The sequence below is a fragment of the Lacerta agilis genome, chromosome 12, assembly GCF_009819535.1.
Source record: "Lacerta agilis isolate rLacAgi1 chromosome 12, rLacAgi1.pri, whole genome shotgun sequence".
Taxonomy (NCBI): domain Eukaryota; kingdom Metazoa; phylum Chordata; class Lepidosauria; order Squamata; family Lacertidae; genus Lacerta; species Lacerta agilis.
This window is the reverse complement of record NC_046323.1, coordinates 11,640,798-11,661,319: the sequence shown is the minus strand read 5'-3', so window position 1 is coordinate 11,661,319 and position 20,522 is coordinate 11,640,798. Positions and strand designations below refer to the sequence as shown.

The following is a 20,522-nucleotide window of genomic DNA, read 5'->3' as shown; positions in this document are numbered from 1 at the left end:
GGCCCTGAAATGGTGCATATGGTTTCACTTTCCAAGTCTATGTATCTGTGGCAGCTGGGATTACAGTAAACATCTATAAACAGATTCCCCCCACCCCACCCCCTTCTACATAATGCGTTGCAAGAGTTTTAGGCCCACCACTCCCAAACTTAAAAAACAACAACAACCCACCTCAATACTATCGAGTAAGCATCATCCATTAGCAACAAAAAGGCTGAATGGTAAAATAGCTAACGCACAATAATCAAAACTATTCTAAATTCATTTTTCAGTACTGTTATCAAGTCAAGTATACTGCAAATGTTACCTGGATCCGATCAATAGAGTCAATAATTATTATAATGCCGCCTTGGTGGTGAGCAGAAAGTTTCTCCAGCCAACGAGGAAATTCTTCTAATAGCTTTACAGGATCGAGTGTCAGAGGTGAGACTGACCAGGAATGCTGCATAAGCTACAACATTGTAAATGTGAGTAAAATATGCTTTACCCAATTGTTGATGAAGCAGGGAACACACAGAAACAGTAAATTAAAGTCAATATATGACCCCATGCTATTTCTTGTTAATTGCATTTTCATTGTAAAGAGGACCAAAAAGCAGATTAAAATATCCTTCTGTTTAAATTGATTTTATCAAAATAAGATGAACAATTCTTTCCAGAGATACGTGAATGATGCTGGACTTAAATATAGTCTTTTATGATTTGTCAGAATTGAAGAGCATTAGGTTGGTTTCATTCTCCTGAAAGGAGAATAAAGTATTGAGAATTGGACGCTTACACATTATGCTATCAGGATGCGGGTGGCGCTGTGGGTTAAACCACAGAGCCCAGGGCTTGCCGATCAGAGGGTCGGCGGTTTGAATCCCCATGACGGGGTGAGCTCCTATTGCTTGGTCTCTGCTCCTGCCAACCTAGCAGTTCGAAAGCACGTCAAAGTGCAAGTAGATAAATAGGGACCGCTCCAGCGGGAAGGTAAACGGCGTTTCCGTGCGCTGCTTTGGTTCGCCAGAAGCGGCTTAGTCATGCTGGCCACATGACCCGGAAGTTGTACGGTAGCTCGCTCGGCCAATAAAGTGAGATGAGCGGCGCAACCCCAGAGTCGTCCGCGACTGCACCTAATGGTCAGGGGTACCTTTACCTTTACCTTATGCTATCACTGACTGCCCGGTCCTATAGATTTGCTACAAATTGTTGCTCGCATCATAATAGGTTGTGATATATAGGGCTGGGTAATATCTGCCTTTCAACACTGTGATAAATCACAAGCTAAACATTGCGATATAGCGGTATATCACAATGTCTGAAATAATGATGGGGGCATCAGCTGACTTCACGGTTTTTCCTCCATCGTGACTTTTGCCAGCACCTCCTCTTGTGATTCGCTCCCCGCTGCAGGAGGTGAGAGCAGAGTTGGCTTAGTTAACAGGGGCTGCAGCAATCGAGAGAAGAATTGGCTGGCTTTGCGGTTTCCCCCACATTGTGATTGTTGCATAGCACATGCACGTGCGCGCGCACACACACATACCCTGATTCACGATATATTGCCAGGTCAAAAATTATGAAACCGATATCACAATATGGACTTCGATCTGGTTTTGGAATATATATATATATATATATACACACACACACACACACACACACACACACACACACATATATATATACATATATATGTGTATATATGTATATATTCTACCATCCCATCATATACAGACAAAAGTTTTAATAGGATACCACTATATGTATATATATCGCCCAGCCCTAGTGGTATCCTATTAAAACTTTTGTCTGTATATGATGCAGAACAGGTGGATGGGTAGAGAAGAATGTTATTTACTGTCTCAGATTCAGGGAAAGTGATCTCTGTCGTTATAAGGGCTACATCACCCTTTTTGTCCCAGTGGTTGACCTGGCATTCCCCAGCATATGAGGAACCACACAACATCCTGGGTGGCAGGGAGAGCGGACTGAGGACCTACATATGAAATCAATGCCAAGCATAATGAACCATCGTCTTAAAAAATAAAAATAAAAGAACAGTCATATCTTTAAACAACTGCTACACTTATACTTCGCAGAATGGCTTGCATATGGTTCCCTTCCCAGGCAGCTCACAAGGCCAGAACGGCCCAGCTTCAACAGTAGACACTGATTCACTTTGCCTTCACACTACTTTCAGGTCCCCGAATTAGGGTATTATTTTTAAAATATGACTGCATGTATCTAAATCAAGAGAGACAAGCTCAGCAGGAAGGAATTCTTTTTATTTTTTATTTTGTTTTGACTAAGTAGTGCAGTGTGCTGCCAACTGAAAAACGCCGACTGGGTTTGCCTGGAGCCTCAAACAGACGAAATACCACCTGTCTCTTCTTCTTTGTCCAGATGGCTGGGAATAGCCAGGAAAACATATTACTCAGTGCATTAACTCTCAGGGTTTTTGTTGTTGTTGTTATGAACTAACTGGTATTCCTAAGATATATATATTTCAGTGTCGTAGAGATTGTTTCTGCAGCTTCATGGCATTTGATACAAAGCAGATATCGCTCACATCCGAATATCATGCAAAGTCAATCTTTAACTGGCTCCCAAGAAGGAAAATGCAGCCATTTTGCTCTTCTCCATGTAATGGGGGGGTCAATGCAGCACACCAGCTAGGCCAGCATTTGGCTTAACATGTCATCCAAAACCAAGATCATGGTTAAGGCCTCTTCTCCTCAACCACAACCTGTAACCACAGGCCAAATCTTGGCTATATCCCATGGTTAATAAGGAGAGGCCTTAACCGTGGTCCAAGGTTCAACAACATGCTAAGACAAACCTTTGCTTCGCTGCAATCCCGTGCTGACCCAAAGGCCCAGGGAGGAACAAAATGGGAATTACCTCCTTGCCACAGATCAGAATGTTCACAGTACACCATATGATGGCTTACTGTGAGATGCAAATCAGGCCACTAAATTCAATCAAATCAGAAATCCAAGGCCCTTTCATATAAAATAGTTCTCGACTTTTTCTTTAGCACACAGGCATTCAGGTCCTTAAAAAGACTTTGATGATTCTGACGTTTCTGCCCTGCCCAATTTTATTATTATTATTATTATTTTAAAAAAATACCTTTAAAGTGAGACGTCTGAGAATCAGCGCAGGCTCTGAACTGCTAGACAAAGGTTTCCCAACGAAATGATACAGGATGAGAGTATTTGGCGAATGCTTCTGTTGCAACTGAATCCTAGGGAGAAGGTGGAGAGAGAAACAAGGGAGAAGATGGGTTTCCCGTGAACATACATTTTCAAAGTTGCATTATGGCATCTAAATGGTGCCAATGATCTTTTGGAATGTTAGTTTACTGTTTTTACTATTTTGAGACGGCTGTGTTTAAATGTAAAAAAATAAAATAAAAAATGAGCAGAGAAGGACGATCAGTATGCGGGAAATATTGGGACCAGTATAGGAATGTAGGAAGCTGCCTTGCACCAAGTTGAAACCATTGGTCCGTTTAGCCCAGTACTAGTTCTCAGGCAGGGTTCATTCCCAGCCCAGCTTGAGGTGCTGGGACCTTGAACTTGAGATGCACAACATGTGCCCTGCCACTGAGTTTGTTGACAGCACTTATAAATGAACTGCACTTTCAGGGGGCATTAGCCAAATTGACCACTCTGACTATCCATGCCTTGATGCAAGGGGGGGGGGGGACAATACACATATTTTGAAAGTGGACAAACAGGAGCAGCCAACTGCCTGGACTTAAAGTCTGTACAGCATATTATTTGGAGACAACCCACTCTGTCCAAAGGGGATTCGTGTTTATGGGGCTTATCGGCCAAATGGTTTCTCTCAACAGGTCAGAGGTAGTTAATCAGTGGGTGAGGAAGGTCTGTGTGATCACCTCCCAGCCATCTCAGACTGGCCCTTCAACCATTCTGAGACCACTAAAAGGGGGGCAAAAACCTGACCCTGCAGTTATTAGGCATGTGCATAATTTCCTTCCTCCCCTCCCCGACCCATAGAAAGTCAAAACACTTGGGACTGGCCACAATAGAAGCAGGACAGAAAAACTGTGGCCCTCCAAATGTTGCTGGTCTACCATCCCATCATCCCCAACCATTGGCCTTGCTGGCTGGGGTTGATGGAAACTGTAGTTCAGCAAAAGCCCAAAGGAAACAGGCTATCCACCTGTTGCTCAAAAATAGTTTCTCTTGGCTTCCAAAAGGTTGAAGAGAGGACCGTGCTTTTGAACATTTGCAGAGTACCTTCTATCTGCCAGGTTTATTTCTATCCAAGAGATATTTTATGGACTTGGAACTTCTTAATCAACAGCATCCATGGGATTTAGGCAGGGAAATCAACACCCAGAGAATCATGATTTCCCCATCTTTGCTACAGAATATTTAGGGGGAGGGTGGTTTGTTAAAACAACAACAACATAGAACTGAAAGGCCGAGGAGGAGGAGGAGGAGACACAGCAGGAACAGACCCTGTCCCTCTATAGGAGCTAGAGTCCAGCTTTGACTCCATTTTGCAAAAGAAGGTCCCTAAGAAACACTAACTCTGTTCTAGGCAAGGCAATTGCTCCCCCATTACGTCACCTTAGCTGTCATGCTAGGACTGGCATATCTGCTTCAGCTCTGAAAGGCTGCTCTTGTGAACTTTCTCCGTTATATCCTGCAACTTTATTGGGTACAACTATGGGGACGGGGAGGGACCCAGGTGGCGCTGTGGGTTAAACCACAGAGTCTAGGGCTTGCCGATCAGAAGGTCGGCGGTTCGAATCCCTGCGACGGAGTGAGCTCCTGTTGTTCGGTCCTAGCTCCTGCCCACCTAGCAGTTCGAAAGCACGTCAAAAGTGCAAGTAGATAAATAGGGACCGCTCCAGCGGGAAGGTAAACGGCGTTTCCGTGTGCTGCTCTGGTTAGCCAGAAGCAGCTTTGTCATGCTGGCCACATGACCCGGAAGCTGTCTGCGGACAAACGCCGGCTCCCTCGGCCTATAGAGCGAGATGAGCGCCGCAACCCCAGAGTCGGACACGACTGGACCTGATGGTCAGGGGTCCCTTTACCTTTTATGGGGACGGGGGCAAAGTAAAAACAAACAAGGAAAACACTTAAAAGACTATACCATTTTGACAAAAGGAGAGATTTCCCTGAGCCTGGTCCTCCAGACACAAGAAGGGGCGGGATTGGCGCTGGGGCTGCCACCAAGTCATTCAGGCGTTCGTAATACTGCAAACAAAAATCAGGCATTGGGACAAAGAGCTCTGGGGTTAAGTCAAGATACAGAGTGATTCAAAAATCTAAGCATCTTACTTGATCTTGAGGCTCTGTGTGATATAATAAGAAGATATAACAGCATATTGGGTCCCCCAAACACTCAGTGCTAACCACATTGACTCGTAAGTCACAGTGATTTTAATTGGCTTGTGTCCGCATTAGTATTCTTAATGACACTGCCTTGGTCACAGATTAGCTCACAAACATAGTAGCCACCACCATCACTCAGTGGAGGCAGAGCACAGCTAAGCTTACTTTCTCGAATACTGGCCCCATTCACGCAACACAGCAAAACATGGTTAAAAGGTTACCATGATAAGAGGGCTCTTTTGCTCCTGACTCATGCACAGAGGAAACAAATAATGACCACTGGCTTTGTGCTTATGTCTGAACCAGGGATCATTGTTTGTTTCCTCTATGCATGAGTGGGAGGAGCAAAAGAGCTATCCAAGGCACGATCACAGCAAACTACTAACCATCATATGCAAACCACATAAATATTTCACAAGTAGACTTGAATGTATGGATGCTTTTGCCCCCTCCCCCTTTTTAAAGTCATATATTCAATTAGGAGTTTCTCACCATCACGTCATAGAAAGTGTCATAGCACACGCTCTTATAACTAAAAGATTTAGTATGATTCTTCAAAATTCTGGAGGGACAGTTTTGCTTTTAGCCTATGCCCCTCCCCACCAAAATGCAGAATCGCCTCTTACAGCCAATATACTGAAATTCAACATGCCCAGAAACAGGTGCAATCCTTCCAACACTGATTTATGTAAATGTGATAGAAAAGATACATCAGCAAAACTCTTAAATTCACTTAGAAGGTAAAGGTAAAGGGACCCTTGACTGTTAGTTCCAGTCGTGGACGTCTCTGGGGTTGCGGCGCTCATCTCGCTTTATTGACTGATGGAGCCAGCATACAGCTTCTGGGTCATGTGGCCAGCATGACTAAGCCGCTTCTGGAGAACCAGAGCAGCACACGGAAACGCCGTTTACCTTCCCGCCTGAGCGGTACCTATTTATCTACTTGCACTTTGACGTGCTTTTGAACTGCTAGGTTGGCAGGAGCAGAGACCCAAGCAACAGGAGCTCACCCCGTTGCGGGGATTCGAACCACCGACCTGCTGATCAGCAAGCCCTAGGCTCTGTGGTTTAACCCACAGCGCCACCCGCGTCCCTTCTAAATTCACTTAGCATGAAGCAATTTCTTCCAATGTATGACTTTTTGAACTCTAGGAGGACCACCATTCCATGAGCTACATTTCTAACCGTGAGTACATTTCCCCCTTCTGGAGTCTTGGCAACCAAGCCATTATACAAAATCCAGGCCCCTGTGCATGCTCCATTGCACACCCAGCTCCCCTGCGCATGTGCTGCCCCTTGATTAAAACACAGAGGGAGCACACCTCCATATGCAAAGGAATGTATGCATAGAGTTGGTGCCCTTCTTGCCAACCGTTTTCTGTTTAGAATTCCTGTGCCTGAAAGAAACCAGTGGATTGCAGCAACAGGGTATACAATACAGCAAAACCCGAACATATTTAAAGTGCCAGGAAAGACAACGGGACCTTCAGCCTTTGGATTCAGAAGCAGTTCCTGTTAATTTTAGCAGCGGCGGTTTGCATCTAAGCATGTGCAGGATCTCATTTAACATTTGTACAGTTATCAAGCTTTTTTTTAAAAAAAAAAGATTATCTTGTTCAAAGGGACCTAATGTATACCAGAGACTTGCCAAGTCCAAAGGTTTTCCCCATAACTGGTTTTGCACTCTGGCTCTGAACCTCAAGTGGTTTAAAATGCACCGGAATGAGGAGGTTGCATTTGCTCAACACTTGTTTTTTTCCCCAACTGTGTGCCACTCATGCTAATCCTGCTAGCCCTTGATTTGCTATTTGCACTGGCAGAATGAGCACCGTTGCTGGAGAGCACTCAGCGAAAACCTTTGTCTGGGAGCAGCCCAGACTTAAGGTTAAGTTTTTATACATGTTGCTTCAATAGTAAGGAAGCATACAGCCAGCTGGAATACGATCATTACATTTCCTCCTTGGTATAGGGGCATTTGGCATTTGTCCCAAAACCAACCGAATCGTCTGCCTGAGACATATGGCCTCCTTCAGCCTGAGGACTGAAAGCCTCCGGGGACGTTTGCAAATCCCACTCCTCCTGCAAGAGCGACAGCCCTTCTGCAAGTGAAGGAAAACAGACGCAAACACTTATGTGAGCCTTAAAAATAGGGCACAAAACTTACTTTCTCAAATCCTAGCTCCGAAGTTGAACTGGACGCCTGCTGGAATGTCTCCATCTGTTCTTGTTCGTCGTGCGCATCCCACAGCACGTCTCCAAAAATTTCCTCTTCGGGAATGGGAGGCTCAGCACTGTCTGTTGCACCCTTCCTTTCCAGTTGTGTAATTTCACAGCCCAGTATATCCTATGTTAGCAGAAAAGCAAATCCTATGAAGAAGCAGTGAGTGACTCTTGTCTACGAAGTGGTCAGTGCCCAAAGAAGAAAGTGCTGGGGATTAAATCTAACCCAAGGACTTCTCCTCCACCACCAAATTCAGGTGGGCTTTGTGGGAATAATCCTTTCTTCAAATAGTTTGTGTGTTTTAAGGCTGTGTCCTGGCACCAGTCCAGTTCAAACTTAACATGAAAACATGGTTTTCCTACTACTTTCCTACCACAGCAAATCTTGGGCTTACACACTTTCTCTGTTCTTTCCTCTTCTGTGCATACAATGAAAGAAACTGGAAGCATCTGATGTTGAACAAACCATTCTGCTGATGTTCAATTTCAGGGGGACGTGGGTGGTGCTGTGGTCTAAACCACTGAGCCTCTTGGGCTTGCCGATCTAAAGGTTGGCAGTTTGAATCCCCATGAAGGGGTGAGCTCCCGTTGCTTTGTCCCAGCTCCTGCCAACCTAGCAGTTCAAAAGCATGCCAGTGCAAGTAGATGAATAGGTACTACTGTGACGGTGTGCGCTCTGGTTTCTGTCACGGTGTTCCGCTGTGCCAGAATCAGTTTAAGTCATGCTGGCCACCTAACCTGGAAAGCTGCCTGTGGACAAACGGCGGCTCCCTCAGCCTGAAAGCGAGATGATCGCCGCAGCCCCATAGTGGCCTTTGACTGGACTTAACAGTCCAGGGGTCCTTCAGCTTTTTAATTATTTTTTTACAATTTCAGGGTGGTTATTGAGAAGAAGCCAGGATCAAATCGCGATTTCAGATCTTTGCTTGTTCTCACCAACCATAGTTCAAGCAACCCAGAGTTTCCTGAAGTTTGGATATTACCAAAACCTGCAATTAGTTTTAAAGCTGAAGCCAAATGCTTTTGGTTTCCCTCTCTGGCTTTAAATAAGATGCTTTAAAATATACTTTAGATATGCATATAATAATGCAATGTGTGAAGCAACCCCAATTTATGCAAACGAAAGTCAAGAACTCCATGTTGATTTACTCCTTTAAAAAAAAAATCACAGCATTTATGCACTGCTTATCCACCAGGCAACTGGCCTTTATGGAAATACCTGTTTTATGGTCTTTTCCACATAATTATAGACTTCACGGGCTCCTTCTTCTTCTCCTCCCATATGGCTGATGATCTGGGGTAGGAGGAGAGAGAAATGATTCTGAAAAGACTACGTCTCCAGACAGAAGTACCGGTACCGTAGGTTATTTTTACAGACCTTGGGCATCTTATTCAGAAAAGATTTGCACACTTTCTTTCTTTTTTTTAAAGCCAGTTCAGCATACTACTCTCCTATGCAACAATAATTAAATCTCCTGTTTCCATAGGAAGCCTAGATGAGCTACTGTTTTCCTTTTAAAAATTGCTTCGTTGCAAACATACATAAACTTAATTTACATTTTAAAATTAAATATAACAAAAAGAATTAAATGGGGTGGTTGCTTTTCAAAGGGTGTGGATCATCAGGCCAAGCTGATTTGGATGAATGGCTGTATTTATAATTATTATTATTATTATTATTATTATTATTATTATTATTATTATTATTATTATTATTATTATTATTATTTATACCCTGCCCATCTGGCTGGGCTTCCCCAGCCACTCTGGGCAGCTTCCAACAAAATATTAAAACACAATAATCCATCAAACATTAAAAGCTTCCCTAAACATTTAAAATTTAAAATTTGCACCGTTAGGCAGTAACCACCCAACAGCCATTTCAAACTCAGTAATACAAAGGGCAGGAATGACAGAAGACAAAAAATGAATTGCTAGTATTGCAGAGGGAAGAGTATCTTCCTTCTTTGAATCAAATTAATTGTAAGGACATAACATTTTTTCCCCAGAACTGCACTACATAACACAAGCACATTCTGAAGGCCAAAAAATAAAAATAAAAATTCTTCTTCCTCATTAGGGCTCAGGGTGAAAAAGATTACTGTCACAGCAAGCTTAGAAGCAATATCTCTTTTTGGAAAGCTCAACCTTTTCTCCACTATATATTTATACTGAAGACAGAAACAACTCTTGCAGCATGACAGTACACAACTATCTGGGAAGCAAAACTTATTTGGGATTGCACAATCAGGTTGCATTCAATTGCCTGAATGTGTGCTATTCCATTATCTTCCTGCATGCACTATCCTAAAATAAAAAGAAAAATTATTTAAGGAGTCCCATACAACTTATGTTAACACCAGCTTCCACAAACGGTTACAAAATAAGAAAACTGATAAACGTACCAACCTTCAGCACACTTTCATTACCTTTGTTTTGTTCACATAACGAACTTGCTCAACTAAACGCTGCACAGAATCCGAACAGACTTGTCCATCTTCCAGTCGGTGGCAAATAAGCCTGGGCTTCCCTTCAGGGTTTTTCAAGAAGGCTTCTTCGCACTCATCCAGCAGGCAGCTAGATTTAAAAAAAAACAAACAGCATTTTTGTGCTATATACTATTCTTTTTTTTTTTTTAATTATTTACTTTATTACATCTATACAAAAGAAAAAAGAACATTGAATAAAAAAACAAACGATAACCAAAGAATAGCAATGTTAAAAGATTACATGTTGAATTCTTCCTAAAAAACCACAAAATGCATTCAATTAATGCCTTCCTATATTCCCAATAATTCAGTTGTAAATAATACAAAGCAAAACATAACATCCAATTCCATATTCATATAAATCAGTTCTACTAACCTTTAGTAATACTTCTTTCTTCCTTTCTTCTGTCCATACTTGTCCATTTCTACTATCTGTTACTTCCCCTTCCCTTACGGCTTCCACTTGTCTTCATCCCGGGTTGTCGGTCTATCTCTTCTAGTTTACTACTTTAGTACTCTTGTATAATCCTTCTATTTTATTTTCTTCTATTTTCCTTTCTAACTTTAGCTCACAATACAGAGTGCTTAGAAATGGAGCCAGCACTTCACAGTGGGGCATTGCTTTTTCAGGTAGTCTCCAAATTTCCCCCAATCTTGTTGGAATTTTTGGTCACTACTTCCTCTAATTTTATCAGTTAATTTAGCCAGGTCTATATATTTAAATAATTTTTCTTGCCAATCCTTTATTGCCAGTACTTCTTTCTTTTTCCAGTATTGGGCGATCAACATTCTTGCCGCTGCCGTGGCGTAATGGAAAAGTTTCTGATCTTGTTTATTTATTTCCCCAGCAAAAATTCCCAGCAAAAATAATTCTGGCTTTTTCTCTATGTTATATTTCATCATTTTTTAAATTTCTTCTAGAACCTGGCTCCAAAATTTTTGAATCACCCCGCAATGCCACCACATGTGTAAGAAGGTCCCCTCTTCTTTTTGACATTTCCAGCAAGAGTTGCTTTTTGTTTTGTACATCTTGTGTATTTTACTTGGAGTCATATACCACCTGTAGAACATCTTAATCATGTTTTCCTTAATCCCCTCCGCTGCTGTAAACTTCCATGCTTCTTTCCAGAGTCTTTCCCATTTTTCCAAATCAATTGTCTTACCCAATTCTCTCGCCCACTTAATCATAGTTTCTTTCACCATCTCATCTTTAACCCCCCATTCCAGTAATATATTATACATATTTGATATTAATTTATTTCTGATTTGTAACAGGTATATTTCTAATAAAGAAGGTTCATTTAAAAAACCTTTTTGTGTCCTGTCTTGGTTAAATTTACTATTTATTTGATGGTATTGGATCCAACCCATTAAGAAATGTTTAATATCATTATACTCCTTTATTTTTAATTTTCTGTCTTTTTGTTCTATCAGATCTTTATATTTGCCCCAGTTTGCATTGGAGTTTATTTTTTTGACTGTAATTATTTCAATTGGAGAGACCCATTTAGGTGTTTTAGGTTCCAATAATCTTTGGTGTTTTTCCCAAATTTTCAATAGAGACTTTTTGATAATATGATTGTTAAACCCTTTATGTGCTTTTAATTTATTTTCCACCAGGTAGGCATGCCAGCCAAATTTGTTTTCAAATCCCTCAAGGTCCAGCAATTCATGATTCTCTAATAATAACCATTCTTTTAGCCATAAAAAACCTGCCGTGTCATGATAAAGTTTTAAATCGGGTAATGCCAAACCACCTTTGTCCTTAGTGTCTATCAGTAATTTATATTTAATCCAGCAGGCAGCTAGATTAAAAAAAACAACAGCATTTTTGTGCTATATACTATTCTGCTGTAGCACACAGTTTTCATCAACATCAGCCCCAAGGGTGCATTTTTTTCCTACAAAAGGCTCAAGTCAAAAGGGGACAAGCCTTTTTATCATGAAACAAACAACGTGCCTTTATAAAACTGAGGGCAAAAACGTCTTGAGATTCAGAGTTGTAAAGAAAAAATAAAAAATAAAACCAAGTGGGTATTTTAAGGAAAACTGCCCTTAGGCTGCAATCCTATAAACCCCATTAAACACAGCATTAGATATTGTTCTCTTAGTATTCTTTCTAAGAAGAATGCAAGTGTATACATTTGAATAAAGTAAGCGCACTTCAATCAGAATATGTTAGAAAACCTGAAGTGTTGAGACAAGCTGAGTTTTTAAACCTGGTTTAAGGCAGGTTCTGTATTCAAGTATTTAAATACAAAACTGATTGGAAAATATATTCCATATACCCAGGAACATCTTAGTGACATTGTCCTCTTTTACTGATGTACACTTGCCTGTTTCTGCTTAACGGTTTCCTAAGCTGCTAACTCACCTTGGCAAATTTAGATGCAGGAACAAAATGGCTAAAGAGCTTTTCTCAATTTCCCATTTTCTCACAGCCTGGAAAGTACTTTCAGTTTCTACTGGGAAATGGACAGCTTGGAAGAAGTATTCCATTGTTTCACAATATTTCCGAAGTTTGGGAGAGTATTTCTGAAAGTCGAGAAGAAAATGTGGGTTTGGTTAAGGGTGCTAAATTGCCATCACACAAAAAACAAGATTGAGCAAGCTAAACCATTGTTTCACTGGGATCTTAATCAGGGTTAACACAAGAAACTCTGGCTAGCAGTAATCACAGTTAACCATTAAGTCTACTCTCAACCACAGTCATTCATATATGATTACTAGTAGTGGGTTGTAAGCCTGAGAGTCATTTGATATGCTGGATACCACCTTCCTTCCTAAATCAATTTATTTTCTCTCCTCTACAAGATGCTCTGGATAATGCCAAGGGCATGCCAAGAGACAGCCTCATTCTCTTGTTTCTCAGATTTATTTACTTACAATAATTTGTAACTCGCTTTTCTATACAAGGCTACTCAAACTGGTTCACACAACTGAGCAAAGATAGCACTAAAAGACCAAAATAATATATTATACAACAAGCACAAGAGTAATATCCAAGATCACAGCACAATTTCATGCACAGTTGAAAATAGAAGAGTTTCAAATCAGCTGATGTAAGACCCAAAAGCTCACTGGAACAGCCGTATTTTCATTGCTCCACAAAACATGGGTAGCAATGGTGTCGGACGGGCCTCTGTTGGGAGAGTGTTCCACAGCACTGGTCCCCACCCACTGCACCTCCAATGGTTGCAGAATCCAGATTTCAGCATTGATTTTAGTGCTCAGTTAAGTCCAAATTGAAGGCAGCAGTTCTGGTTTGGAGGGGTCTGAGTTTCCCTTTCTCGAAAAGGTTTGTAAAAGCCCCAGGGCATTTCAAGTTAAGCATAACTATAATAAAACACTTCTCCAGTTGCAGTATATTATACTGAAATTTTGTTGGTAGATAGGTAAATAAATGACAGCATGGACTACAACCAGGTGGATGGAAGTTATATTCTGATCAAACCAAAATTCAAAATAAAGCTGCTGTGTCACACAGCCAGAATACACTCTTTGCACTGAAGTGATTCATTGTGTCACACACCAAGTCACCAAAGCATCATAAATTCAGAAAATTCTGCTCCATGTGACAGAAAAAAGCCACATTATTTATGAGCCAAGTAATATATTTAAGGCTTATACTGTCTACTCTGGTGGGTAGCAGTTCTCTATACCTTGAGGCAGACGCCTAGCTCAGCAATATCACTCAAAATTACTTTTAAACTGGAAAATGCCAAGCAGTAACCTAGAAATCTTATTTAAAAAAAAAACCACAGGCTCTACTAACTGGGCAATGTTCCCTGTTTTGAAAACTGCGGCATCAGGATACGGTTTATTGTCCGTGTGGAGGAGATTGCCAAGTGTTGTGACAACAGAACACAAGAAAATGCAGAAAAGTGTAGAAAATCACTAGTATATCCTGCACGCGTTTTTTCTCACTTGTATGAAGATGTCTACTTCTTGCTGAGTCTCTTCTGTACCGATAAGATACACCCTTACTGTATTACTCCACAAAGAGTGGGAAAACAAGGGAGTGACCTGCAACAAACTGGCGACAGCTGCATCCCAGTCATCTGCAAACAGCAACACATAAGAAAAGGCAACACACAAATACACATAGTTAGCCAATTTAAAACAACCAATCAGCTCCCAGTCAACCCCTCCCACCTAGTTCTTCCAACAACCACAGGGGACAGTAAACAGTTGGCCTGGCCTGTCAATGTTGTAAGGCTGGAACTTAAGGGCCACAAAATGTTGCTCATTTATCAATATTTCTTTAAATTGAATGTCACGTTTCGAAGCAGCGAATGAAAATATCCTGTACTACCAAGTACATATGCTCTCTTTAAAAATAAAAGAAGTCACTTTAGGTGGCTTCACACAGAGAGGTAAAGGTAAAGAGTAAAGGGACCCCAGGCTATTAGGTCCAGTCGCGGACGACTCTGGGGTTGCAGCGCTCATCTTGCTTTATTGGCCAAGGGAGCCGGCGTACAGCTTCCAGGTCATGTGGTCAGCATGACTAAGCTGCTTCTGGCGAACCAGAGCAGCACATGGAAATGCCGTTTACCTTCCCGCAGCAGTACCTATTTATCTACTTGCACTTTAACGTGCTTTCAAACTGCTAGGTTGGCAGGAGCAGGGACCAAGCAACGAGAGCCAGTGTGGTGTAGTGGTTAAGAGAGGTAGACTCATTATCTGGGGAACCGGGTTCGTGTCTCCACTCCTCCACATGCAGCTGCTGGGTGACCTTGGGCTAGTCACACTTCTCTGAAGTCTCTCAGCCCCACTCACCTCACAGAGTGTTTGTTGTGGGGGAGGAAGGGAAAGGAGAATGTTAGCCGCTTTGAGACTCCTTCGGGTAGTGAAAAGCGGGATATCAAATCCAAACTCTTCTTCTTCTTCTTCCCATCACAGGGATTCAAGCCGCCGACCTTCTGATCGGCAAGCCCTAGGCTCTGTGGTTTAACCCACAGTGCCACCCACGTCCCTCACACAGAGAGACAGAAACGCATATGACTTTTGAATTTAAAAAGTGATCAATCAATCAATCAATCTTTATTATATCACCAGTTTAAACCTCAATTGCCACTACAGGTCATCTGCAAAGAAGCTGAAATTTGTAGGTGATATAACTAAAACACTGGTGAAAAGATGACTTGTTCTGTAGGTCAACTCCGCATTTCAGCCAAAGTTTGTCTTGAAGTGATACAACACTGCAAGATTTTTGTCTCGGGTCTTTTTAAATTTTAATTACTCTTGCTTCAGAGAGAACCAACCCCTTACCTCTGTTGACATTTGCAAATGGCCCTTCCACATCTATGGAGCTATGTGCAAACTCAGGGCCTCGGAAGGACTGCTGGAGCTGTATCATGCTGCCCATGGAAGGCTCACTTCCCAAAGCTCCGCCAGTCCAATACTCGGTCTGAGCTCCAGTGGCTTAAAAATGAAACAAGCATTTACTGATGGATACCGGTACCTATTGTTTACATAGACTGGTCATCAATTACCTAGTCATTTAGGCGACATGCAACCATTTAATCAGCATAACATAAATCAAATGATGAATTATCAAATTAGGTAACGTACAACAACAGCTTAAAATGCAATCAGATTATTATCATTGTATAACCCAGGCTAGCTTCTGGTGTTGATGTAATAATATCTTGGGTGATCGGCCATTAAGGGAAACAAAGGAAAGGCGCTCTGTGGGAGATGGCAAATAGTTAGAAGGACAAAGCGTGAGTTTAGGAGTTGAGTTGCAGTGATGTGACCTAGAATTAAATCAGCAAGCTGGAGAGTCAGAACAGTATTTGAGAGCAATGTTCGATTTCTGTTTGAATCCAAGACTGCAGCTGTAGGAAAATCAAGACCCTTTCGGGGTGTTAATGCTGCGACCCCTCCATCGTAGACTCAGGTGGTATTTATGTGTAGATAAAACTTTATATCATAAAGACACCTCAGTCTCTGCTGTGCCTCATTTCCAAAAGGAAACATGAACGCCAAGGGAAGTGCCTAAGACCCATGGAACTTTGCGCCGCTAGGAGTTTGGGGTGGGGTGCAACATTACATTTGGGGGCCAAATAGCATCTTTTGGCAGTGGTGCAGGTGATGATCACTATACAGTGATACTACAAATTGAAATGGCTTCTGTGATGAGTTTGTGGGTGGGTAGTAATTTAGCAGATTATCATTGTTTAAAAGTTAATATTATGTAGTGGGTTTTTTTAATCCACCAGGAATGGAAGCCAATAGATTTTTGTCTATCTTATGCTACACATTTATATACACACACCCCCCCCCAAACACACACGACTGGCAAAAGCAGGTTAAAATTCTTACCGGTAACCTCAGTACAGCTGTCATCTGAATCCGACTCCTCAGGATCAAAGACTTGGATGCCTTGAGCCTGCAGCCTCTGCAGTTTTGCCTCCAGATCCCGCTTAGCCCTCAGTAAATCCTGAATTTCATTTTCCTTGGTTTCTCTAAAAATCTATATTAAAAAAGTAAGGTTAACTATATGAACCTAACAACCAGCCAGAATTTACAGCTGTTATAAAACACCACTTAATAGTATGTGAGAGTCCTTTCACACTGGCATGAAATGAACATCCGCTGGGACAGTCCGATGTGCGAGTGACAGGACCCTCAGCCCCCACCACATTGCAACGCGAAAGAAAAGAAGGGAAATAAGTAGACACAAATGGGAACTGCAACAAAATCTTGCAGTGTGGAGTGGCCCTGTTTAGGGGGTTTCGACCACTTTTCCGTCTTCAAAATGCTCCATTTGATTCCCTCCCTCTAGTTTTGTGTTTTCTCCCATCAACGGACACTCAGAATACATGTTCAGTGGCCATTGAGTTGCGAGGGGGGGGAGGTCCCCCCTGCATATTCCACAAGCATATTGATACCTCCTTTTTGTTTCTCAGCGGCCAGTCCTGGTTTCAAAGCTACCTGCACTCAGCACCGGAATTGGCTGTTAGAAGGAGCAATTTACCTTGAACTGCCTCTTGACTTTGTCCCGGTCGTGTTCGAATGTAGCTGCTCTCTCCATGGCTTGATATTTGGCCTCTAGAGCACTTTCTTTCTCCCGGAGTATCTTTTGGTAGGTTTTCTGAAGTGCCTAAAAAAAGACCGGTGTTATATATATATTTCTCCCTAGGGTGAAAAATTACAGCTAAGCAATGGTTTTGACTGTTTAAGTGTCAGAATAGAAAAATTGGCAGCTTGCATGAAGCTGCTCTCCAAGTCCAAAGCGGTGTTGTTGTTGTTCTTCTTGTTGTTTTATTACGTTTGGTCTTGTAAACCTATGCCTCTTTTTACCAGCCCATGGTGGCTGCCCCAACCTTTCCCGTTACCTGCAGCTCTGCCCGAAGCCTCTTGTTCTCCTTATCCAGCTTGTTCTCCTTTTTCATCATGGAGGCCACCTCGTTGTTCTTGCTGATGCGGAAGATCTCGTACTCCTTTTTCAGGCGCTCATACTCTGCCATGCATTCCAGCTCCTGTACGGACGCTGTGGACTTGAAGCTGGCTCCGATGAGGCCTCCAGGCCGCGACGTCCCTACACGGCGGAAGGAGCTGCGCAGGAGGCGGGCTTTGGGTTTCACCTCCACGGGGATCTCACAAGCTTCACCACCACCTCCCTCATACGTGTCTTCAATCACCTCCCCAACTGTGCCGATTGGGTTCACCAATGATGAAGCAGTCCCCATAGCTCCTTCCTCAACCCCGTATCTTCTTGATGGAAGTTACTGCCTTACTCAAAGGCCACACCAGAATGCCAGGCATTCACCCATCCTCAGTATTTATGCCAAGACCCGCAACTGCAGCTTTAAAGCTCTGTGCCAGCCCTATAGCCACAGATCGACCTCCTTCCTCCCATTCCACTTAGCCATGAACTGTTCCAAGATTGTCCGGCTTCAGCTAGCCAGCTCTTTAGGTTCGCAACGCGGCCAGGGTTTTCTAATGCACAGTCTTCGGGGCGCTGCATCTTCTACATATTCAACAGGGAAATATTTTTTTAAAAATTTGCAAATGAGCACGTACAGATGAAGAATGACAACCCTACTCCCCCCTGACAAAAGTTGTTTTATTATTATTATTTTCCTTAAACCTCAACACACTGGATTCTCCTCCTGGTCAATTCTTACACCACCCAGCCCAGATTGCAGCCACATGGTAAAGATTTTGTGTGTCTAGCCATCAGTACTACCACACCCGACTTCTGAATTTACCCAGCCAGCTGACAATCCCTGACTCACCGGTCATAAATGTCTCCTGAAACAGTCTTCCTTTCGGTCCACTTTGATCCCCGGCACCGGCTGACAGAACAGCAGTGCGCAACCCTTAGAGACACTTACCTGAGGGGCAAGTTCGTGTGAACTCAATGGGGCTCCCTGCTGAACAGACAAGCATATAGGATTTTGCAGCGCAAAGCCCCTTCCTGTCCCGCGCTCCTCCCTAATAGTGCACGCTTACTAGGGGGGCGAGTCCCGTCGACTCGCAAGTAAACACGCGCGCAGGGCCGGGCTGCATTCTGACGTGACTTTCCTAAAAGGCTGAAACCCTCCTACCATCCCAGGGATGACCCAAGACTGCCAAGTCCAGTCAATATCTCCACCCCTCTAGCCAAAAGGGCCTTCGCCTCCTTTGGTAAACTAAAACAAAAGAAGCGGGTGCAAACGGGGGCCCAAGTGAAGTCAGAAGGGCGGGGGAAGTCGCCAAAAAGTTTCCCAGAGAGCCCGACGCAGAAGGCAGGAGGGGCCAGGCGCTTGACTGCCTTCCTCTGACTGACTGACTTTTTGCAGCTCCCTCGCTGCTTCCCGCAGCAACGGAGGGGGAGAAAGGAAGGAGGGAAGGGGAAAGAGGGAGAAGGAGGAGGAGGCAGTGACGTGGCTGCTTCTCCCTCCCTCCCTCCCTTCTGCCTCGGGCAGCGGACGGAGGCGCCGCTGAGGGAAGAAGGCGCAGCGCCGGTCTCTGCGCTCGCTCTTTGCCTCGCGCGGCTCCTTCTCTTTCTCCCCAACTCTCGCAGCTCAGCCCCATCCGGAGGGTTTGCAGCTGCTCAACGGCCTCGGTGTGCTTGAATCACAGAGTCGCAGAGTTGGAAGGGAACCCCAAGGGTCATCTAGTCCAACCCGCCCGCCACGCAGGAATCTCAGCTAAAGCATCCAGGACAGATGACCATCCAAGCGCTGATTAAGAAAACGTGCAAGGAAGGAAGAGTCCACAACCTCCCGAGGAAGACCTGGTGTCTGTGACACACACACACACATATATATATATATATATATATATATCACTCAATGTAAACTAACTGTGAAAAAAAGACTTATGAATTGATAGGTGTTCCTTTTATCTATTTTGTAACACACAGAGAGAAAATCCTTAACAAAAACTAATTTTAAAAAAGTTCTGCCTGATGTTTAGTCAAATCCTCAAAGCCATGTGGCAAAGCACTTTGCTCCCCCAACACCACCCAAGATCCTGGGAACTGTAGGTTAAAGGTGCTGGGAATTGTAGCTCGGTGAAGGGTAAACACTGGTGCACAGGATTATTTGGGTGAAGTCATGTGCTTTAAATGGATGGGTGTGACAGTGGCTCAGATTTTTGGTGGAAGAACAAAGCGCATGTTTTTTGCACTTCTCACTGAAATCAATGGGGGTTTTTTCGGAACAACCAAAGGAGGTAGCCCATTAATTACAGATTATGTACTTTAAGAGGCTTCATTGAGCACAATTGTAAACTGGCACATAAGAAAATGGCTGCTTCCTAAACATAACCTAGCAGATGATTTTGCTGTGCAAATAGGGCTCCACATGCTGTTCTCTGAAGTGCAGTGCAACCTCGTCCAGGGAAACATGCCACATGTATTATTCATCCATGCAAAATGAAGGTAGATTTAGAGCTTTGATTGTGAAAATAAAATTGCTGCGATCATTCACACATATCCCAATGCTGTTTGTTAGTAGGGAAATTACCCAGACCGCAGAATTAAGCAGATGTTCGGTTTGCAAAGCGTACCAACCCAGCAGCTGGCCACATTAGTATTTCAGAAGAATTTCTTACAAAGAGGTATGGAAATTAACAAAGAAATAATATGCATCTGAAAGTAGACTTTTAGAGAATGGACTGCTGGGTTACTAATTTCCATGATAGGGATTTACACCCAAGTGCTATCCTTTCACCATTTCATTTATGAATTTTTTTCCAGAAAATAGGGAACCCGTTACAATGGCATTATTAGCAACTGCTTTAGATAGGCAATACAATACAGCCTTTTAAAAATACTGTGCTGCATGCAAATGAATATGAATTCAAATTGGGACAAACCAAATTGTGTGGGTGATGGTCAGCAGACCACTCATACTTGGCCCTGGCATTCTTGGCATCTGTCCTGACAGGAGTGACCTTGCAGCCTCAGCCTCAGGCTTTTTTATATAAGTAGTTCTGGCCCACAACACTCCAAACAGTA

The 20,522-nt window shown here is 42.9% G+C and overlaps 1 protein-coding gene across 1 annotated transcript in view; it reads right to left on the bottom strand.

Annotated features, from left to right (window-relative positions):
• The window catches only part of NPHP3 (nephrocystin 3), a 36,276-nt gene extending 18,285 nt beyond the window's left edge, over positions 1-17,991 (bottom strand). Inside the window, exons 1-12 of the mRNA XM_033166187.1 lie at positions 17,410-17,991; positions 17,049-17,174; positions 16,394-16,544; positions 15,338-15,490; positions 13,994-14,127; positions 12,441-12,601; positions 10,007-10,154; positions 8,797-8,871; positions 7,522-7,701; positions 5,116-5,219; positions 3,115-3,229; positions 308-451 (exon numbers count right to left, since the gene is read on the bottom strand). Of these exons, the coding sequence (XP_033022078.1) occupies positions 308-451; positions 3,115-3,229; positions 5,116-5,219; positions 7,522-7,701; positions 8,797-8,871; positions 10,007-10,154; positions 12,441-12,601; positions 13,994-14,127; positions 15,338-15,490; positions 16,394-16,544; positions 17,049-17,174; positions 17,410-17,763 (1,845 nt within the window). The 5' untranslated portion in view covers positions 17,764-17,991. The remainder of the gene's footprint in view (positions 1-307; positions 452-3,114; positions 3,230-5,115; positions 5,220-7,521; positions 7,702-8,796; positions 8,872-10,006; positions 10,155-12,440; positions 12,602-13,993; positions 14,128-15,337; positions 15,491-16,393; positions 16,545-17,048; positions 17,175-17,409) is intronic.
• Positions 17,992-20,522: the final 2,531 nt, after the last annotated feature.